Here is a 14,957-nt window from a genome sequence, read left to right on the forward strand (position 1 = left end):
GGATCAATGTGTGATTTAAGCTTTAATATTGTTTCATTTACAAATGTAGGTGCTCTTGTATTTGGGGCATAGATATTCAAAATTGTGATGTCCTCTTGGTGGATTTTTCCTTTGATGAGAATATAGTGGCCCTCCTTATCTTTTTTGATTAACTTGGGTTGAAAGTCTATTTTATTAGATATTAGGATGGCTACTCCCACTTGTTTTCTGGAACCATTTGCTTGAAAGACATTTTTCCAGCCCTTTACTCTGAGGTAGTGTTTATCTTTGTTGCATAGGTGTGTTTCTTGGATGCAACAGAATGATGGATCCTGTTTCTGCAACCATTCTGTTAGTCTGTGTCTTTTTATTGGGGAGTTGAGTCCGTTGATGTTGATAGAAACTAGTGACCAACAATTGGTACTTACTTTAGATGTGGGGTTGGTGGTGTCACTGAGTTTCATTGCTTGTATTCTTCTGTTTTTTGTTTTTTTTTTTTGTGTGTGTGTGTATGTAGTTATCTATTTCCTCTGTTTCCTTAGATGTAGTTGTTTTCTTTGGTTTGGAGTTTCCCTTCTAGTAACTTCTGTAGAGCTGGGTTACTATGTAGATATTGTTTAAATTTGGTTTTGTCTTGGAATATTTTGAATTCTCCGTCTATGTTGATTGAAAGTTTTGCTGGGTATAGTAGTGTGGGTTGGAATCTGTGGTCCCTTAAGGACTGTATGATTTCTGTCCAGGCCCTCCTGGCTTTCATAGTTTCTGTTGAGAAATCTGGTGTGATTCTGATAGGTCTACCTTCATATATTACTTGGCCTTTTTCCCTTGCTGCTTTTAGAAGTTTTTCTTTGTTCTGTAGGTTCAGTGTTTTGATTATGATGTGACATGAAGAATTTCTTTTCTGGTCTAGTCTACTTGGTGTTCTGTAGGCCTCTTGTATGTTTATGGCCATCTCCTTCTTTAGGTTGGGAAAGTTTTCTTCTATAATTTTCTTGAAAATACTTTCCGGACCTTTGAGCCTGATGTCTTCTTTTTCTTCTACTCCTATTATTCTTAGGTTTTGTCTTTTCATGGTGTCCTTGATTTCTTGGATGTTTTTTTGTTTAGAACTTTTCTGATTTTATTTTTTCTTTGAGAGACGTGTCAATATCCACAAGTGTATCTTCGGCTCTTGAGATTCTTTCTTCCATCTCTTGTATTCTGTTGGGGATGCTTACCTTTGTAGTTCCTGATCTTTTTTCTATGTTCTCCAGCTCCTAGTTTTTCTCTATTTGTGTTTTCTTTATTGATTCTAATTCTGTTTTCATGTCTTGCACCATTTCCTTCATCTGTTTGAATGTGGACTCCTGCTTTTCAATGATAGCTTCTATTTTTTTGTCTGTTTCCTCTCTATGTATCACTAATTGTGCCTCTACTTCTTTGGGTATAATTGCCTGTATTTCTATGAGAGCTTTGTTTATTTCTTCTTTATTTGCCTTCATTTGTGTGGACATTTCTTTGAGAGCTTTGTGCATTTCTTCTCTGTTTGCCTCAATTTTCATGGTCATTTCTCTGAGAGCACGATTTGTTTCCTCTTGGTTAGTGTCTATATCTTTGGTTATTTCTCTGAGGGCTTTGTTCATTTCATCGCTATGGGCCTCTAATAGCTGGAAAAAACATAGTTTTGAGGTTGTTTTCTTGTATATCTAGTGAATTGAAGTGTCCATTGTTTTGTGGGGTTGCTGGTGAGGTCATTATGTCCTGATTTTTGTTGGGAGTGTTCTTACATCTGCCTCTAGCCATCTGGTTATTTATAATCCTCACTGTTCCTCGAGATTGTAGTTCGGGCTATGATCCTCTCTTTCTGTTTTCTGGACTGTTTTTTCAGGAAGATGAGAGAGGTTCACTGGTTTGGGAGTGTGCACTGTGGTTTCAGTTTTGCCTAAGTAAGGAATGTGATGCTGGCGCTATTCCCATGAGCTTTTAGTTGGTGCAGTGTGCATGCGCGGATTCTCTGACTCTTGCAGTGGCCTGCAATCCACTATTACGCAGTTCTGACTGAGATCCAAAGATTGTTTGCCTGGATTACCCTGGTGGACCCGCAAGGCAGAAGCTTCAATGTTGGGGTCGCTATCCCAAGAATCCCTATGATGCCCACACTAAGGATGTGGGTGGCAGGGATCTCATCTGGTTGCTTCTGTGGAGAGGCCCTGGGTCTGGGGCAATCTCTCCCTAGAAGGCTCACTCACTCTCTTGCAGGAACAGTTGGAATGCACAGGGGTTCCCTTGCTCACTACTCTCTGATTTGGTCCTGCTGCAGAAGTGCACAGGTAGGCTAACAGTCAGCTCTGTGACACTGTGGCGCAGGACTTGGTGCCCAACTTTCCTGTGGGCTGCCTCTTTGTCCTTTCTCTCTGCCAGAAGGGGTTATGTTGACTGGTCCCTGGGTGGTGCGGGAAAGAGTTAGGTTGAGTGTAAGGTTGAGTGTACTCAATCCCAGATCCCGGGCCCAGATCTCTCTGCCAGAAGCAGCCTGGCAGTAGAATCTATGTTTGCTGATCCCGAGAGAGTACCAGGTAGGGTTGAGTGTCCTCAGATCCAGAGCTTGGGTTTCTCTGCTATGGGCTGCTGGGTGAGCTGGAGAGAGGGTGCTGTGTCCTTGTCAGTCTGCCTCTCTGTCCTTCCCCTCTGACCTTCCCCTCTGCTAGGGCAAGCTTATGGAGGTGCTCTCAGGGGAGTGCCAGCAGGGGTTGGGGCTTCTCAGTGGAATCCTGAGCTGGCATTTCTCTGCCTGGGGTGAGGGGGGCGCCGGTGATAGAACTTGCTGCTAGACCTTATTGCGCTGGACCCAGGAGAATCTCAGGATGTGTAGAATGACTACTATCCCAGATACCGAGCTGAAGTTTGTTTGCTAGGAGCAGCCGGCAGCACTGTAGTTCTCGCACTGTGAAGCCTCTGTGTGCCTCTTTATCCTTCTGCTCCCCTGCGGCAGGGTTATGGCGGCCTTTGGGAGAAAGGTTTGCATTTTCTCAGCCCCGATCTCGGGTTGGGGTACAGACAATGTGGTCTGTGGCAGATTCTACTGGCCGCCTTTTGCCTCTTCCCAAGAGGGAGTAGGGATTTTGAGCTGGGCGTGCAGCTGCTCTCTGTTTGCGGTGGGAGCTCAGTTGTGATGGCAGCAGGTACTTATGGTCAGGGAGACCTTCCAGGGAAAGACTGGGTGACCCATGATCAGTCTAGCAACTTTCCTTCCCCAGGGGTTTTTTTGCGACTGAGATTCTCAGTCTCAGGCACCCTTGTTCCCACTGATCAGCCTTGGGAAAGTGATCGGGACACACAGGCACCAGCCTGGAGACCCAAAGCCCGAGTTAGCCGGGTTCTCTTCCGGGTTCTGGCTGGGCAGCCGAGAGTGGACCCGACCGCTTCCCACGATGTGGGAGCCTCCCCTCACCTGGGAAACACGATAGCTGTTGTTTTAGGGCCCAGAGTTCAGTCTCCTGGTCGCTGCACAAAGTGTGTTGTCCCGCTTCTCAGACACAGTGTTCTCCTGGCGCCGCAATCTTGGCCCCTCCTGTCAGTACAGGATTTCAATACCCAACATTTTTCAATTGAGAGGTCCTCTGGCCAAAATGAACAGAAACATCAAATAAACAGATGGCATCATACATCAAATAGACTTAACAGGTACCTTGAGCATAATAAAACCAAACACCGAAAGTACACATTTTACCCTGCACCACACAGAATCATTTCTACAATATATCATATCCTGAAATACAAAACAAATCATTACAAATCAAAAAGTTTGAAATTACTCTTTAGATCTAACTTGATTACAATGCATTAAAACTCAAAATTGATAATAGATGAATATCTAGTAAATACAAAAACTCGTGGAGATTAACCATCACAGTACAGAATGATACCAAGGTCAAAGGAAAATAGCAATATAGAAATAATCCTGGAACTATTTGAAAATAAAAATAATAAGACATAATCTCTGGCATGAATTGAAAGCAATTCCATGAGGAAAATTTATAGCTCTAAGCATGTACAGTAAAAAATCAGACAAAGACAGCACAAAAATGTCATAATCATACAACTTGAAAAGTTGGAACAAACAAAATACAACCGAATTGACAGAAAGAAATAGTAATAAAAGCAGAAATCAACAAAACATAAACAAAAAAACAATGCAAGGAATCAATAAAGGTAACTGACAAACACTTGCCCCAACTAACAAAAAGAAATCAAGAGAAGACCCATATTACCAGAATAAAAGAAGAACAGGGAAACACTACAAGAGGCACCAAATGAATTCAGAATATTATAGGAGGATATTTTTAAAACATGTACTCCATTCATGAAGAAAATCTAAAAGTCTTATATGATTTTCTAGGTTCTGCCAAATCACAAATTAAACCAACAATTCAACAACCTAAACAGGCCAATAACAAATGAGGAGACTGAAATAATGATAAAAAGCATTTCAGCCAAGAAACATCTATAACTCAATGGATTCACAGCAGAATTTTACCAGACATGTACTTCAAAGATAACTTAAGCATTGCATTTTATTTTGATACAGTAGCTTTTCTATTTGGTAACACATTACAATTATCTTAATATGCAATTACTATATACAATTAAGGACTAGCTTTAAAGTTATATTGGAAAAACAAACATTCAGTAAGTTTTTGTCTTATAAATTGTGATTAACAACAGCCATGGAGTTCCTGCCCATAGGAAGTACACAATTTATTGGGAAAGACAAATACATACATAACTGAATTTGGATTTGATCTTCCTCTGACCCACTCCAATAATTCAATAATAGAGTGCTAATCAGTATTGATATATTTTGTCCATATAAACAGTCACGAAGTAATTTACCTTGAAGTTATTCATTGCAAAGGATTTCCTTTCATTTGGGGACATATTCTCTTTACCATATAGTCTTGTCTTTGTGGAAATCTCCCAGACAATCATGATAAGATCCTGAACACAATCTTGACAGAGGGTATAGATGGCATTTAAGAAGTTTTACCAGACATTTAAAGATGAGCTAGAGCCAATCTTTCTTTCACTATGTTTAAAAAAAGGAATACAAGAAACATGCCCAAACTACTTCTGCCCAGTTTAATAGTGATACCAAAATGAGTAATGCCTCAAAAAAAAGGAAAAATATAGGCCAATATCCCTGATAAGAAGAGACTCAAAAATTATAAAATACTTACAAACAGAGTACAGTCATATATTTTAAAAAACTACAACCTGAACAAATTGGCTTTATCTCTGAAACATAGAGATGATTCAACCCACACAAGTCTATAAATGTAACAAACAACATAAATTGACTTAAAGACAAAAACCAGACAGTCATCTGAATAAATGCAGGAAAAAAAAATCATTGAAATATATAATATGCATTTATGATAAAAGTCCTAAAAACATAGGACTAAAGAGAACACACCTCTACATAAATGATATATGCGAGAAAATTAGAACAAACAATATCCTAAATGCAATTCTCATGAAGTCAGGAATAAGACAGGGAAGTCCCTTATCCCCCAGTCCTTTTCAACATGGTGCTCAAAGGACTAGCTGGAACAATAAAACAAGAAGACGAAATAAAAGAGAGTGACATAGGGAAAGAAGAAAAAAATATCCCTACTTGCAGATAACATGAACACAGAATTCTAAGAACATTTCTAGAAAAGATAACCAAATTCAGCAGTGTGGTAGCAGGAACAACTTACACAAATTATATTTTTTATATATACTAAAAATAAAACACACAGAAGAAATCATGGACACACTCCCATTCACAATAGCTTCACAGAAAAAAAAATCAAGGAATAAACCTAAACAAAAAATCAAATGACCTCTACAATGAAATTTTAGACACACATACCCACAGTCAATAAAACAAATTTGGTTCTTTAAGAAAATCAATAAGATTGACAAATAAATATCATAACCAAATTTTCTTAACACAATTCTCCAAAAGATGGAGAAAGATGATCAAAATAACAAAGTTAGAAGTAAAATTGGAGACAGAACAACTTCCCACTTCTTTCATAAGATTCCCTGTCTTCTGCCCAAAGGTTGACCATAAGTTTCAGCATCTGCTTTGATAGTCAGCAGGACAGAGCCTTTCAGAGGCCCTCTGTGGCAGGCTCCTAACTTGTTCTCTGTTTTCTCCTTCTTCTGATGTCCACCCTCTTTGGCATTCTGGAAGGGGATTGAGCATTTTAGCCAGAGTCCTCCCTCTTGATTAGTTTATTTAGGTGTACAGATTTTAGTATGCTTATCCTATATTATGTGTCTATATGAGTGAGTATATACTATGTGTTTCTTTCTGCTTCTGGGATAGCTCACTCAGGATCATTTTTTCCAGTTCCCATGATATACCTGCAAATTTCATGATTTCCTTGTTTTTATTGCTGATTAGTATTCCATTGTGTAAAAGTACCACAATTTCTGTATCTATTCCTCAGCTGAGGGGCATCTTGTTTGTTTCCAGATTCTGGCTATTACAAATGAAGCTGCTACAAACATGGTTGATCAAATGCCCTTATTGTGTACTTGAGCCTCTTTTGGATATATGCCTAGGAGTGGTACGGCTGGATCTTGAGAAAGCACGATTCCTAATTTTCTGAGAAAGCACCAGATTGATTTCCAGAGTGGTTGTACAAGTTTACATTCCCAGCAGCAGTGGAGGAGGGTTTCCCTTTCTCCACAGCCTCTACAGCATGTGTTGTCACTTGAGTTTTTGATCTTGCCCATTCTGATGGGTGTAAGGTGAAATCTCAGGGTGTTTTGTTTGCATTTCCCTGATGACTAATGACTTTGAGCATTTCTTTAAGTGTTTCTTTGCCATTCAATATTCCTCTGTTTAGTTCTGTTCCCCATTTTTTAATTGGATTACTTAATTTGTTGCTTTTTAACTTCTTTGGTTTTTTTTTTTTTTTATATATACTGGACATTAGCCTCTGTCAGATATAGGGTGGTAAAGATCCTTTCCCAATATGTAGGTAGTCGTAAAGTCTTTTGCTTTACAGAAGCTCTTCAGTTTCATGAGGTCCCATTTATTGATTGTTGCTCTTAGAGCCTGTGCTGTTGGTGTTCTGTTCAGGAAGTTGTCTCCTGTGTCAATGACTTACAGACGCTTCACCACTTTTTCTTCCAACAGGTTTAGTGTGTCTGGGTTTATTTTGAGGTCTTTGATTCACTTGGACTTTAGTTTTGTGCAGGGTGATAATAGATATGGATCTATTCACATTTTCCTACATGTAGACATCCAGTTATACCAGCACCATTTCTTGAAGATGCTATCTTTTTTCCATTGTATGATTTTGGCATCTTTGTCAAAAATCAGGTGTCCATAATTTTGTGGGTTTATTTCTGGGTCTTCTATTCAGTTCCATTAATCCACCATTCTGTTTCTATGCCAGTACCATTCAGTTTTTATTACGGCTGCTCTATAGAACAGCTTGAGATCAGGAATGGAGACACCTCCAGAAGATCTTTTATTGTAGACCTGTTTCCTGTTTTCTCCTATCGTATTTGTTTTCTGAGTATTGAGCAACTTTCCTAGGGTCTTCCTTCTTGTTTAGCTTCTTTAGGAGTATAGATTTTAGTATGTTTATCCTACATTATATGACTAATATCCACTAACAAGTGAGTATATATCATGTATGTCTTTCTGCTTTTGGGTTACATCACTCAGGATGATCTTTTCTAGTTCCCACCATTTACCTGCTCATTTCATGATTTCCTTGTTTTTAATTGCTGAGTAGTATTCCATTGTGTAAATGTACCATAATTTTTTCATCCATTCCTCCTTTGAGGGATATCTGGGTTGTTTCCAGATTCTGGCTATTATGAATAAAGCTGCTATGAATATGTTTGAGCTAATGTTCTGCTGTATACTTGTGTATATTTCAGATATATATGCCTAGGAGTGGTATAGCTGGATCTTGAGGAAGCACTACTCCTAGTTTTCTGAGAAAGGGCCAGGTTGATTTCCAAAGTGGTTGTAAATTTACATTCCAACAGTAATGGAGGAGGGTTTCCATTTCTCCACGTCCTCTCTAGCATGTGTTGTCACTTGAGTTTTTTATCTTAGCCATTCTGAAGGGTGTAAAGTAAAATCTCAAGGGTGTTTTGATTTGCATTTACCAGATGGCTAAGGACTTTGAGCATTTCTTTTTTTTTAATGTTTTTTTTTAATTTTTTACCTTTATTCCTTTATTTTATTAATTACAGTTTATCACTTTGTATGCCCCCTCCTCCCTTCCCAAACCACCCTCCTTCTACTCCACTCATGTCTCTCTCACAGTCCACTGATAAGGGAGGTCCTCCTCACCTTCCCTCTGATTATATTCTATCAGGTCTCATTAAGAGTGGCTGCATTGTATTCTTCTGTGGCCTGGTAATGCTGCTCCTGCCTCCGGATGAGGTGATCAATGAGTATGCCAATCAATTAATGAGCATTTCCTTAAGTGTTTCTCTGCCATTCAATATTCTTCTATTGAGAATTCTCTGTTTATCTCTACCCCATTTGGATTACTTGATTTGATGGTGTTTAACTTTTTGAATTCTTTATATATTCTGGACATTAGCCCTCTGTCAGATATAGGGTTGGTGAAGATCCTTTCCTAGTCTGTAGGCTGTCATTTTGTTCTGATGACCGTGTCCTTTGCTTTACTGAAGTTGTCTCCTGTAAGAATGAGTTCCAGACTTTTCCCCACTTTTTCTTTTAACAGGTTAGTATATCTGATTTTATGTTGAGGTCTTTGATCTGCCTGGAATTTAGTTTTGTGCAGAGTGATAAATAAGCAACATCAAACTAAATGGAAAGGAACTTAAATCAATCCCACTGAAATGAGGGACAAGGTAAGGTTGCCCATATCTCTTCAACATAGAACTTGAAGTTCTAGCTAGAGCAATAGCAAATAAAGGAGATCACGGGGATACAAATCAGAAAGGATGAAGTCAAAGAATCACTATTTGCAGATGATACAATAGTATACAGGAGTGACCCCAAAAATTCTACCAGAGAACTCCTTCAGCTGATCAACACCTTCAGCAAAGTGGTTGGATACAAATTTAACTCCAAAGAGTCAGTAGACCTCCTGTTTACAAAAGACAAATGGGCCAAGAAAGAAATTATTAAAACAACACCCTTCACAATAGCCACAAAGGACATAAAGTACCTTGGTGTGACTCTAACCAACCATGTGAAAGACCTGTTTCAGAAAAATTTCAAGTCTCTGAAGAAATTGAAGAAGATATCAGAAAATGGAACGATCTCCCCTGCTCATAGATAAGTAGGATTAACCTAGTGAAAATGGTCATCTGACCAAAAGCAATCTATAGTTTCAATGCAATTCCATCAAAATACCCACACAATTCTTTACAAAACTTGAAAGAAAAATTCTCAACTTCATATGGAAAAACAAAAAAACAAGAATTGCTAAAACACTCCCTGATCTCAAGCTGTACTACAGAGAAACAGGATAAAAATATGGCATGGTATTGGCATAAAAAACAGAATGGTGGATCAACGAAATTGAATAGAAGACCCAGAAATAAACCCATTCACCTTTGCATACATGATTTTTTGACAAAGAAGCCAAAACCATACAGTGGAAAAAAGATAGCATCTTCAGCAAATGGTGCTGGTCTAACTGGATGTCTACATGTTGGTTCTTCTTGGTTTCTTCTGAAGACAAGATTTTCAGGAAGTCTCCCATGGTCAAATCTACTCTTTACTAATTTTAAAGAAATCCAAAGCTTTTTCTCTCCTGTGGAAACAAAAACAAAACCTCTCCCCAATGCAACAGAAATTCTGTTTTCCATTCTGAAGTTATATAAGTTAATTTAATTCAGCAGACATTTCTAAACATCCAATGTTTTCAGCAGCTGTACTAAATGGTTCATTAACATTAAAAAAGATTAAGGTCAATAAAGCATTATTTAATTTATCTCTGGTAGATCCCATGTCTCCCTTCTGTTCTATGAGCATTTTCTTTAAAGTCCTGTTAGAGCTTTCCATAATTGCTTGCCTTATAAGATTGTAAGATATACAGTGTGACATGTTTCATACCACAATTTCTAAAGTATTGTTGTATTGTAATAGATACATATGCTGATGTGTCAGCAGCTTAAAAATGTAAAGGCATTTCCAAGATAGCTATCACCTCTAATAAATGTCAAATCTCAGAATCATCTTTTTCAGACTTTAAAGAAAAAGCCCATTAGAATCTAAATATGTATCTATGGTATGGTACAAATTTTAGTTTTCCAAACTCTACAAAGTGAAACATTTAAGCAAATCTATAACATTGCTATAAGGTGACATATTTAAACAGAATGTATATTCTTAATTCAGTATATTGTCCTTCACCTAGCAACTGATATTTAACAATATAAATATAAATATAATATCTCATCAGATTATGCTGTTCAAACTGAAAATATCTTGTCTAACATCTCTGTGGGCTAGTATTCAACAGTTTCCTTATGTTTCTGTGGATTTTTCTCATCTGGAAATACCTTTCTAGTGCTATCGTTGTAGTTCCAGATTCTGAGAGCCTTTATTCTTCATCAAAGGATTTTCCAATCTCTTTTCTATCACCCCATTCCAATATTTAATTTTACAGTTTTTTTTCCTTCTCTAAGTCTGGTTTATTGTAATCTTTCTTAAAGAGGATATATAAATTGTAATCATTACTGAAAAAATGTAATTATTTGTATGCTAATAATCCAAAGAACATTATACAGGGGCCAGGTGAACTCTGTATTATAATTCTCCATTTTTTTAACACAGAAATTTTTTTTTTTAATCTAGCTCACTCTTTTTTTGGAGAATTTACCTTTTATGCACATTTGGAAAACATCTTTACTTATTTTTTTTCTTTCTCCTTCCTTTGGAAACTTAATTAGTCCTCTCTATGACTGTTTTTGTTCAGTTTCTTCACTTTCTTTGACATCTATGCATCTTTCAAAACATCTTTATCTATTTATTTATTTCTACATATACTTCATTTTCAATGTACATTTTCTTATTTCTCTTTTACAGCTTTCTAACTTAATATCATTTTCTGCATATAATTTTTCTAAACAATTCCCCATGCTTTTATGGCTTACTCTTTATATTATTTAACTTTTTTTTAAGGACTTTGTTTTTTAACTGTGAAAAAATATGAGCCATAAGTATTAAAGCATGAAGTCACAGTGAGAAAAAATAAAAACAAAAATCAACAGCATGTTGACCAAAGCTAAAACACACATTTTAATAATAATTTAAACATGAATGGCATCAGTTCTCTACTCAAAAGCTGCAGAATAACTGAATGGATCAAGAAATACATACTGTTTACCTTCTGTCTTCAAGAAACATTTTTTAACTTTTAAGATAGACACTACAGAGTAAAAGAATAGACAAAAGTGCTACAATGGAACAAGGATGAAGGCAGGTGTCCTTATCCTAAGGTCTGACAAAATGGACTTTGGACTAAAACTAACAAGAAGAGATAAACTTCATTCTAATCAAAGAAAGAGTTGGCCAAGAAGACATTACCACCCTAAACCAATCTGTATCAAATTCAGGGACACCCAATTTCATTTCAAACAAATTTTACAACTGGATTAAAAGACACAGGTTAACATGAATCCATTGACAGTAGGTGATTTCAATACCCAACAGGAGGTATGTCCTAGGTGGCCTCTAAACTTCTGGAAGTGATAATTAGTATACTTGCCTTTCTCCTAGAACTTGAGCTCTTGAAAAGCCTTAGAAATTTATCTATCTATCTATCTATCTATCTATCTATCTATCTATCTATCTATCTATCTATCTATCTATCTCTTTCCCTCTTTCTCACCTCCTACCAACTCCCCTCCTACCTTGACCTCATTGGCACAGGAGACAATTTCCTGAATAGAACACGAACAGCACAGCCTCTAAGGTCAACAATCAACATATGGGACCACATGAAACTGAAAATCTTCAGTAAAGCAAAAGACAGAGTAATCAGAACAAAACGACAGCCTACAGACTAGAAAAGGATCTTCACCAACCCTATATCTGACAGAGGACAATTGAGTCTGTGTCCAATGCAGTCTCTACGTCCCTTACTAGAGGACCCACATGAGGCCTAAGCCTTCCATAGGTTAAATCTTTGTAGTGGGCCTAGGTCTAGTTCCTGCATGGTTGTTGCTTCAGTACCAACAAGCCTATCTGGGCCCTGGATATATTGGCTATATGTTAGTCTTTTTGTGAAGCTCCTGTCACCTCCAGGTCCTTTTCTCTTTCCTCTCATTTTTCCACAAGTTCCCTGACACATTCCCCAGTGTTTGGCTGTGAGTATATATTCTATGAATTTGGAAAATCTAAACAAAGAGGATACATTTTTTGATAAATGGGACTTACCAAAGTTAAATTCAGGGCAGGCAAACTCAATAGTCTTGTAACCCCTAGGAAATAGTGGCAGTTTAAAGTCTCTTAACAAAAAAAAAAAAAAAACAAAGTTTTTGAATTTTGTAGAACATGGGCATTTTTTTTTTCATTTCTGATTTTGTTAATTTGAATATTCTCCCTCTCCATTTTAGTTAGTTTAACTAGGGGTTTCTCTGTCTTGTTTGTTTTCTCAATGAACCAGCTCTGGGTTTCATTAATTCTTTCTATCATTCTACTTGTCTCTAAATTGCTGATTTCAGCCCTGAGTTTGATTATTTCCTGCATGTATTTCTTTCAGGTGTGTTTGCTTCTTTTTATTCTAGAGTTTTAAGGTGTGTGTTTAATATGCTACTATAAGAACTCTACAGTTTCTGAAAGAGGGAACTTAGTGCTATGAATTTTCCCCTTAGCACCATTTTCATTATGTCTCATAAGTTTGGCTATATTGTGTTTTCCTTTTCATTGAATTCAAGGAAATTTTGAGTTTCTTTCTTTATTTCTTCCCTGACTCAGTGGTCCTTGAGTAGAAAGGTTTTTCAGTTTCCATGTGTTAATAGGCTTTCTGTTCTTTCTGTTGTTGCTGAGTTCCAGCATTAATCCAAGGTGATCTGATAAAATACAAGGGGCTATTTCAATTTTCTTGTATCTATTGAGGCTTGCTTTATACTCTTCAGGACTCTGAGGGCACAAGGAATGCACATGTGCATACATGCAGGCACAACACTTTCATATTTAAATAAAAATAAATTCATCATTTTTATTTTTATTTTTTTAACTTTTATTTATTTTTTCATCATTTTTAAAAGAAGAAAAAATGCTTTAAAAAACCTAGTGGCATTTTAACTGCAAGATTTTCAGCACATTGATGATTCTCTTATCAGAACTGATGTGTACAAAAGGAGTAATGGTGGGATAGGCATTCATCACAAATTTCTGAATAGTCAGGATGAATGGGTCATACATCCACACAAGGACTGAGGTAAATAAGATGACAAAGTCCACCCAGTATAAGATCACAAAGAAAACCACCAACAGCAAGATGTTCTGGGTGGCCCTTTTCTCAGGGGATGCTCTCTGGTGGCTGATGCTATGAAGATGCTTGCATTGCCTCTGATGTCTGAACAAGATTATCACCATGTATACACTTGTGGTCAACATAACTGCAACAAGAAACACATCCCTGGAGGTTGTCACTGTTAAAAACAATCCTCTGATGACATAGTCCATTTGGAAGACTACACAGGATTCAGTGACCTTCATCTGGTTTGTCTCACTCACATTGGTAAATCCACCAACATAGAAGATCAGGTAACTATTGAAGGACAAATTGAAAGACCAAATATATAAGAAAGCATAGATCATGTATTTTTTCATCTTACGTTTAAAATTTGCCAACAGAGAGCTACTGGGACTGATAGTGACAGCCTGGAACACACTCAGGAGGCAGGTGATGCAGATAGAGAGGCCTCTCATTACCCTGTGTATGTAGAAAGTTGCCTTACATATGATGTAATTCTCAATGTTCAGTGACTCAAATATGTCTGTAAGCCAAATATCTCCTCCTGTGAGGAGCATCATTATATGAATGAAGGTTAGTTGACAAGACATCAGGTCCATAGGCTTAGGCCTGTGACCTAGGATTTTGAAAGAATAGAAAAAAAGGAGAAACATATTGGCCAGGACTCCAAGCCCAGCTTGAATATAAAGGACATCCTTTAATGAAAACATTGGTGAGAAATGCATTCATCTTAAGACCATAGTGGAAGCATAGTTCTTATACCTGAAAAAAAAAAGATTACTTATCAAACTTGTAATTCATTGGACAGTATGTCCATATCATAATTCCATTTTCCCCACTAAATTTTAATTAATCTGTATTTTTTGATATCTGAATCATTTCCTTTATTCTTTTCTTTTCAAAAAAGTACATGAATTTATTCCTTTTCATTGTTATTCCCTCCATCTTTACATTTTTTCTCATCTTCCTGCATTTCTTTTTTGAACTTTATTAATTACACTTTATTCACTTTGTATCCCCCTATAAGCCCTTCTCTCCTCCCTTCCGAATCTCACCTTCCCTCCCCCTTCTTCACACATACCCCTCCCCAAGTCCACTGATAGGGGGGGTCCCCCTGTTCTTCCTTCTGATCTTAGTCTATCAGATCTCATCAGGAGTGGCTGCATTATCATCTTCTGTGGCCTGGTAATGCTGCTCCCCCCTCAGGTGGCGGTGATCAAAGAGCAGGCCAATCAGTTTATGTCAGAGGCAGTCCCTCTTCCCATTACTATGGAACCCACTTGGACACTGAACTGCCATGGGCTACATCTGTGCAGAGATTCTAGGTTATCTCCATGCATGGTACTTGGTTAGAGCATGACTCTCTGGAAAGACCCCTGTGTTCAAATTTTCTGGTTCTGTTGCTCTCCTGTGGAGTTCCTGTCCTCTCCAGATCTTACTATTTCCCACTTCTTCTATAAGATTCCATGCACTCTGCCCAACAGTTGGCCATGAGTCTCAGCATCTGCTTTG

General features: G+C 37.5%; 1 protein-coding gene across 1 annotated transcript; it reads right to left on the reverse strand.

Annotated features, from left to right (window-relative positions):
• Window positions 1-13,255: 13,255 nt before the first annotated feature.
• Window positions 13,256-14,185, reverse strand: LOC129675132 (vomeronasal type-1 receptor 100-like). Its single transcript, XM_055605156.1, is given in 1 exon segment — window positions 13,256-14,185. A coding segment is annotated over 1 exon segment (930 nt).
• Window positions 14,186-14,957: the final 772 nt, after the last annotated feature.

Source organism: Psammomys obesus, unplaced genomic scaffold, assembly GCF_907164565.1.
Source record: "Psammomys obesus unplaced genomic scaffold, mPsaObe1.curated_primary_1811, whole genome shotgun sequence".
Lineage (NCBI taxonomy): Eukaryota > Metazoa > Chordata > Mammalia > Rodentia > Muridae > Psammomys > Psammomys obesus.